This window comes from Panthera uncia, chromosome A2, assembly GCF_023721935.1.
Source record: "Panthera uncia isolate 11264 chromosome A2, Puncia_PCG_1.0, whole genome shotgun sequence".
NCBI lineage: Eukaryota > Metazoa > Chordata > Mammalia > Carnivora > Felidae > Panthera > Panthera uncia.
The window spans coordinates 9,254,901-9,261,584 of NC_064816.1; the positions used below are offsets into that span (position 1 = coordinate 9,254,901).

General features: G+C 58.2%; 2 protein-coding genes across 3 annotated transcripts in view; both read right to left on the reverse strand.

Annotated features, from left to right (window-relative positions):
* Positions 1-238: 238 nt before the first annotated feature.
* Positions 239-3,382, reverse strand: CA2H19orf67 (chromosome A2 C19orf67 homolog). 2 transcript variants are annotated; one of them, XM_049640002.1, is made up of 6 exons: positions 2,904-3,382; positions 2,089-2,230; positions 1,866-1,966; positions 1,594-1,779; positions 1,099-1,233; positions 239-621 (listed from the first exon to the last, which is right to left on the reverse strand). In XM_049640002.1, the coding sequence occupies exons 1-6, from the start codon at positions 3,236-3,238 to the stop codon at positions 447-449; spliced, it is 1,074 nt and encodes a 357-aa protein (XP_049495959.1). In that variant the 5' UTR covers positions 3,239-3,382; the 3' UTR covers positions 239-446. The 2 variants fall into 2 exon arrangements, with proteins under 2 accessions (XP_049495959.1, XP_049495958.1); XM_049640001.1 differs by having other exon boundaries at positions 2,089-2,233.
* A 1,110-nt stretch (positions 3,383-4,492) lies between these two features.
* SAMD1 (sterile alpha motif domain containing 1) overlaps positions 4,493-6,684 on the reverse strand; it is a 3,388-nt gene continuing 1,196 nt past the window's right edge. The window contains exons 2-6 of the mRNA XM_049639413.1: positions 6,469-6,684; positions 5,737-6,031; positions 5,549-5,645; positions 5,339-5,450; positions 4,493-5,235 (exon numbers count right to left, since the gene is read on the reverse strand). Of these exons, the coding sequence (XP_049495370.1) occupies positions 5,077-5,235; positions 5,339-5,450; positions 5,549-5,645; positions 5,737-6,031; positions 6,469-6,684 (879 nt within the window). The 3' untranslated portion in view covers positions 4,493-5,076. The remainder of the gene's footprint in view (positions 5,236-5,338; positions 5,451-5,548; positions 5,646-5,736; positions 6,032-6,468) is intronic.

Here is a 6,684-nt window from a genome sequence, read left to right on the forward strand (position 1 = left end):
TTGAATTTCCCGGCTACCCAAAACTTGAGGTTTTCTGGGTTCCGGTTGTTGACAGGCACTGCTACTTCCCTTTTAGCTTCATGTGCGCTTCTGCGCATGCCTTGAGAGCTGGTCCGCCAGTCAGGGGACTTTGGTTTTGTTTCAAAGACTACATTTCCCAGAAGGCCGCGCAGGTGGGCGGGGCCTCCTCGCCCCAAGGGGTGGGGCGCGGCGCACCGAGCGGACGCCGAGTCTGTGACCTCTTTCTTTCTTTTATTTAACGCAAAACTGGTGTGTCCCCGCGCAGGGCTCCGCGGCCAGGTCGGACCCGGTGCGAACGGGCCAGCTTGGCCTGGCCCCTTGGAAGGCGAGGCCGAGGTGCACTAGGAGAACGAGTGAGCCCCTCCCCTGCTCCCTCTCCTGGAGTTTGGAACTGTCAGGCTCCGGCTCCCATTCTCTCTCCAGGTTCAAGACCCCTGCGCGGCCCACGCCGCGGGCCCCGCCGCGCTCGGGGGACGGGCCGGGCCTGACTGGCCCGTGAGGATCTGCACCAGCAGGTCGGTGGCCAGCATGTGCGAGGGCTCCTCGAAGCCGATGGTCAGCAGTTGCTGGTAGTCCCCAGGAGGCTGCGGGCACAAGATCCTGGGGGCAGGGACAGACAGGCGGGGACGTGAGCGCCCCCAGCTTCTCGGGAACCCCTCCCCTCCGAGTGAGAGGCCGGTGGCTGAAAGAGGCTTTGTTTCAGCTGGGGGGTGGGAAAAACCCTGGGGGGGGGGGGAGAGTGCTTTTCTTGTTGCTGAGAAGCCTAGAGCTAATGGCTCTGGGAGGTTGAACAACTCTAGCCCTGACCTGGCCTATCACCCAGTTAAACTTAGCTGTGTGCCCTTGGGCAGGTAACTTAACCTCTCTGAGCACCTGTTTTTTCTTTGTAAAATGGGGCCTGTAGTATAGACCTCAGTGGGTTGTGACACAAGTCTGCATAAAGCACTTTTCAGGGCACAATAAAATGCTCTCCTTATTACCAAGGGAAACAATGTGGGGGGAAGTGGATGGTCTTTGGTGAGGTTCTGCCCCTCCCTCCAGGGCCCAAGCCCACCTTGCCATTGTCCTAGTTCTTACCACGAATAAAGGTCATCCTCAGCTGGTCCTAGCGGCACCCATCTGCCAATGGACCACAGCTTCTGGATCTGGGGGCATGAATTGGCTGGACTCTTGCCTGTGTCTTCCCATGTATCTCGATAGCACAGGAAGTAGCTGGGAGGGGAGGAGGGTATTAATTAAGAACGAGCAGTTTCCTTCTTCAGTTGAGGGCTTTGATGGGGGGGGGGGTGGGCGTGAGGTGGAAACTCATCAGAATTTGCCCTCAAGTTCTCAGGTAGGGATGTGGCTCCATATGGAGGCCTTTTCTCCTTGCCAGCCTACTTTTAAGATGAGGACTTTTTTAATGGGAGGGTGAATTTTTTTTAAAAAGTGGGGATGGCCTTTCAAAGATCTTTGGTTTCCCGCCGGGCTTTCCATGCTTTGGTGGTGGTGGTGGTGGTGGTGGTGGTTCAGAGGCCCACGCTGGCATTCTGCACAGAGAGGGGAGAACTTTCATTCTCTCAGGGGACTCACTAATCCACGCGGGAATCTTGCCCCCTGCCGCTGGGCTCTGGGGCGGTTTCCAGATTCCAGCGCATCTTCTTATAGAGGTATCGGGGGAAGCGGCTGGCGGTGTAAGCGGCTGGGGCACAGTATCTGAAGATGGACACCTCGTGGGACGGGCTGATGGAGAACCTTCCGCAGAAGAAACAGGAGATACTGGCAGGAGACAGGACGGTGGGAAATGAGGCCGGGCTCTGGACGCCACCCTCTCCCCACCCCACTCCAGCCTCCTACCCTTTTACCTTAGGGGGTCGGTCTCCTCCAGGTCCACAAACCCAAAGGAGGCATACATGAGGACCAGCTGTTCTAGGCGCAGGGTCAGCTGTTGGGAGATCTCCAACAGCTGCATGGAAGAGGGGGCATAATGAGATTAGCTGGCCTGCCCGCATCGCCCTCCCCCCACCATTTCCCAACCCCGAGGAATGAAGAAAGGGGCACAGGGTCTAGAAAACCTGCTCCACACACCCCCTTTCGGACCAGCTCCTGCAGGACTCCATAGATGGGGGGCACACTCCTCGCGGCTGCCTCCAGGTAAAGAAAGTAGGGCTCACACATCTGTAAGAAGGTGGGCATGGCCTTTGCCAGCTGTTCCTTCTGCACTCGGTCCCTGCTAAAGAGAGAAAGGGGCCTTTGCCTGGGGTCCCTCGTTCCCCACTCACTGGCAACCAGTCTTCCTGGCCTGGAACCCCTATGGCAAAATCCCCCTGCGCCAGGACTTTCTCAGAGTATCTTCCAGGACCATTTGCCTCAAAGCCATTTGGAACACTTGTTAAGGTGCTGACACCTGAATTCTACAACCGACTTTTCACTCAAAATGTCCTGTAGGGTGGAGCCCAGAAATCTAGGGTTTCAACAGCCTCCCAGAGGATTCCAATGGATACTGAAATGTGAGAATTACAGTCTCTTCTCCCCTGGGCTGGGAATCACATTATCCTTTGGGGTCCCACGCTGGTAGCCAGAGGGTCAAGTCTGGCACAGATTGGTTTTGTTTAGCCTGCCCGGGGTTCAAAATATAAGCCAACAGTTAAAAACTAGGAGAACCGTCCTCTGAATTGGCAACCCCTGGGGGCCGCGTAATAGCAGGCCCTCCCTAACCCCAAATTTCTACACAGTCCTTATCACTCTTCGAAATTGGATCCTCAATCAACTAGCTTCATTTACTGTCTCTGGCTCCTAATGCTTTTGAGTTTGCGAACCTAGCGTGCGTTGCCTATCCTGTTCCTATCCTGTTGCTATCCTCAGTCTCATTCCGGGGGACCTAGGACCCCACCCAGCACCACCTGTAAAGTAAGTAGCTCTGGAAATCATCTGCCTTCTTGAGCAGGTAGCGGAGCTGTTCGGTGATGGGGCTGAACATGGTGTCCAAGGGTAGGCGAGGAGGCGCGGGCCCTGGGCCCGGGGCCAGAGGCTCGGGGGAAGGAGTAGCGGTAGAGGCCTCGGGGAGCTGTCCCTGGACGTCCTCCGGTTCCGCCTCGGGTGGGTCCCCAGGTCCGCCAGGGGACGCCAACCAGGAGGGATCTCCGCAGGGCTGTGCCCCAGGTTCCAAGTCGTCCGCGGGCGGTGTTTCCCCAGGGCCGGGGGGCAGCGGCTCCACGAACCACTGCTCGGTAGCCATCGTGGGGCCGCAGGAGGGGAACGCAGCTCTTTAAGCCTCCGCCGCTCTCGTTGGCCGCGGGTTTGACCCCGCCCCGGGAACCTCGGACTTGCCGGGACTGGGAGCGCGGCCCCCTCCAACTCGCCCCTGCCTCGACCTCTCGGTCGGGGCGGCGCCGCGCGGAGGGAGTTCGCCTCGTTTGAATTTCAACACGCAGGAGGGGCGCGCCGCTTCGGTCCGCGGTGCGCGCCCGCGGGGCCCCGCGCAAACGCGCGCTCCCGGAACCTGGCTTGGGGGACGCGTCCAAGGGGGGCGACCTGGGCCGGTCCTGGCGCGGCCACGTCCCGGGGTGTGGCTGGGGGGGGCCAGCGCCTTTCTCGCTCCTAAGCCGTTTCCTGGGGAGGAGGGGTCTTTACCGAGCGTCCAAACTCGGGGCGCAGGTACATAAAGGGAGGAAGCCCCGGCCTCGAGAAGTCTCTGACTCTCTGGCTCCAGAATCTGTATATTAAAAAAAACAAAAAACAAAAAAACCCCCAAAAAACACAACTCTAATGGAGTTGAGAAACTGCATTAGAACTTAGTGGGGATTGGGATATCAGTGGCTGCTTTCTACGGATAACAATCCTAAAAATCTTCACTTGGAAAAACGTGCGTGTCCCATGGTCTCATCCCTTCTGTTCTTCTTACTGGTGAGGACCGGTGAAGCCTGGAGACCCTACCATGGGCCCAAAACAGACCCCTGCCCCCAATAGTTATAGACTGGATTCTTGGTGGCTTGCAAAGGCTGACTACATAGGGCTATAAAGCTAAATACACTAATTACATTTAAAAAGACTCTGGGTAAAGAACTCAGACAGGTGTCTGACCCCACCCTGTGTGACCCTGAGCAAGCATCTTTGCTGTGCTGAGCCAGTTGCCTCTTCTGGAAAGTGGGTTTTTATGAGCTCTCTGCCTCACTGGGCTGGGGAGAGAACAACGGAGAAAATGCTCATAAAGCCTAGTTAACTGCTGGTCACTCAACAAGTATTTGAGCACCTACTGTGTGCCAGAGCACTGTTCTGAGCATGGGGAGAGGACAGCACCTGATCTCCTGGAGCACTTCGTGTTCTAGCTGGCTGTGAGGCAGCCCCGTGCACTACCTGGCTTCTTCCTCCAACAACTCTGTGTTAACCTAGACTCTCCCGGAGGGCCCCCCCCCCCCCCCCCCCCCCCCCCCCCCCCACCGTTTGCTCTTACCCCCCTCCCCCACTCCATTCATGAAGTGAACTCCTGGCATTTTTTTTTTAAAACTTTATTTAAAAAACCTTCGGTGCAATATTAAAAAGCAATACGGCCAGCTGGAGCGACAACCAACAGAAAGAAAGAGGGTTAGGGAAGACCCAGGGACCCCACCCCGGCTATTCCAAGGGGCTGGAGGCCAGGGGCAGACCGGGATGGGGCGTGGGTGGTGGGGGAGAGAGGAAAGGCCACCCACCAAAATGAACAGGCAGAACAAAACATTTATATAGGAAACATCTGGCTGAACTGAAGAGGACCTAGGGGAGATGGGAAGCCCCCATTTTTTTTTTTTTTTTTTCAAAAATGTCCTAGACTTGGGGGCGGGGGGGAGGTTGGCTTCCTGGGGTGAAATGAGCAGGCCCTGTTCTCACCCCACACTCCTCTATCATGGAGTACAGGATGTGCTGGGGGCCAAATGTATGTATGCTGGGGAAACACAGGGAAGAGAGGAGTAGGGAGGAACACCCCCTCACTGGAATCTGTTAGGAGGGCTGAGAGCGTCCCCATCCAGCTCCTGGACTCTGGGGGTTTCGGGTGAGATGGGGGCTGGAATGGGTTGGGGCAGGGGAGAGGCTGGGTGCTCAGCCTAGAAAGCCATCGGGGTCGTCATCCTCAAAGTGGCCTTGTTGCAGCACCTTGATGTGGTGCTCGTAGATTTTCAGGGCTGGGCCCAGGCGGATGGACAGGCCAGTCAGCACATCTGTGCGCTGCATGAGCAGCAAAGACTTGCCATCGATTTCCTGGGTGGGACAGACAGACAGAGTCAGAGCAGATCCCCCCCCCCCCCCCCCCCCCACTGAGGCCCTGGGATAGAGAGGGGTACATTGAGGGTTGGGAACTCACCTGCTCTTGGAAAGCTGTTGCCTGCTCGGGGAAGCCGGCCTCAGTGAAGTACTCGACCACGTCCATCACTGTCCACTCCACAGGGTCAGCCGGCTTCTCTTTGCGCCCAGAACTGTGGCAGAACAAGGGGAACCAGTGAGTAGCGATACTCCTCTGGTTCTATTACACGTCGGTAGGCAACACCCCCATGGCTCAAATACCCCAACTTACGGACAGCCAAAGGGGGTCCCATCAGCCCCAGGGAGGGCTGGTTTTCCTGGGGGCAAAGGCACAGGGGACGGGGAGTCTGGCCCAGTGGCAGCAGAGGCTGGGAAAGAAAAAGCATATGCCTGTGGCTTTGTCTTGGGGCTCAGTTCCTCCCCATCAGGCAACCTTGCCCAACTCAGAGAGATCCTTACCTGATCCCCCTTCCTTATTCATGGCTGCCATGGAGAACACTTGGCGGGTACCACTGCCTGGTGCTGGCCCCCGGCCCTCATCCTGGCCCTGGAGGGGTCCACAGGGTGTCCACTCCTTGACCCTCTCCTTGGCACTCTGAGGGCCTCGCTCGCCATTAAGCTGGTGGTGCTGGGCACCTGCTGGACGGTCACCCTCCGGCACTTCCGATCCCTCTGACACATCGTCTTCATCATCTTCATCTTCATCATCATCTTCCTCTTCTTCCTTCTCAAGCACCCGCTCTTCTCCACCTCTCTGGTGCCAGGGAGAGAAGCAGGAAAAGGTTAGTAGCTGTTCTGGCCTTTAGCCCAGTCCCTGTGATCCAGGATCGAGTGGTGTGCTTACCACCCACCTTTAATATCAACACGGACTAACTTTTACGCATTCAGTCCGTGCCACGCTCTGTGTTAATAAAGCCCTTAGTAGCCAAATCTCACTAAACTCGCTCAACAACCTCAAGGGGTCGCTACTGCTATTAAGTCGCGTTGTACAAGCAGAGGAAACTGAGGCTCGGGAAGATTAAGTCACTTGCCAAGGTCACCACGGGCCGAACCCGCAGGGAAGACGCGAAAAGCCAAGGCCGCCCGCCACCCGGTTCCTCCCGGGACTCGCGCCCCACCACCAACTTCGCCCGCACCTGCCTACAGCGCGGCACCCACCCCCCCACCCCGCCCTTTCCCCGGCGCGCTCACCTTGCTCCGCGACGCGCGGGCGCTGGCGGCCGGCGGCGCCCGTCCGGGCCTGTCCCCGCGGGGCAGCGCGAGCGCTCCGAGGCGGGTGCGCTCCAGGCGGCCCCGCGCTGCCGCCTCTTCCTCCAGCAACCCCTGCACGCGGCCGCGGGTCAGGCGACCGCCGGCGCCGCCGCTGCCCCCGAGGTAGCGCACGACTTCCCGCAGGCTCACGGGCCG

Bases quoted from the DNA above. Each gene is read 5' to 3' on its own strand.
- CA2H19orf67 (XM_049640001.1), bottom strand. From the start codon at position 3,238: ATGGCTACCGAGCAGTGGTTCGTGGAGCCGCTGCCCCCCGGCCCTGGG. The intron at 1,780-1,865 runs GTAAAAGGGTAG...GTCTCCTGCCAG, and splicing joins GAGGAGACCGACCCCCTAAG to TATCTCCTGTTTCTTCTGCG. The intron at 1,234-1,593 runs GTGAGTCCCCTG...CTCCCCTCCCAG, and splicing joins CAAGATTCCCGCGTGGATTA to CTACTTCCTGTGCTATCGAG.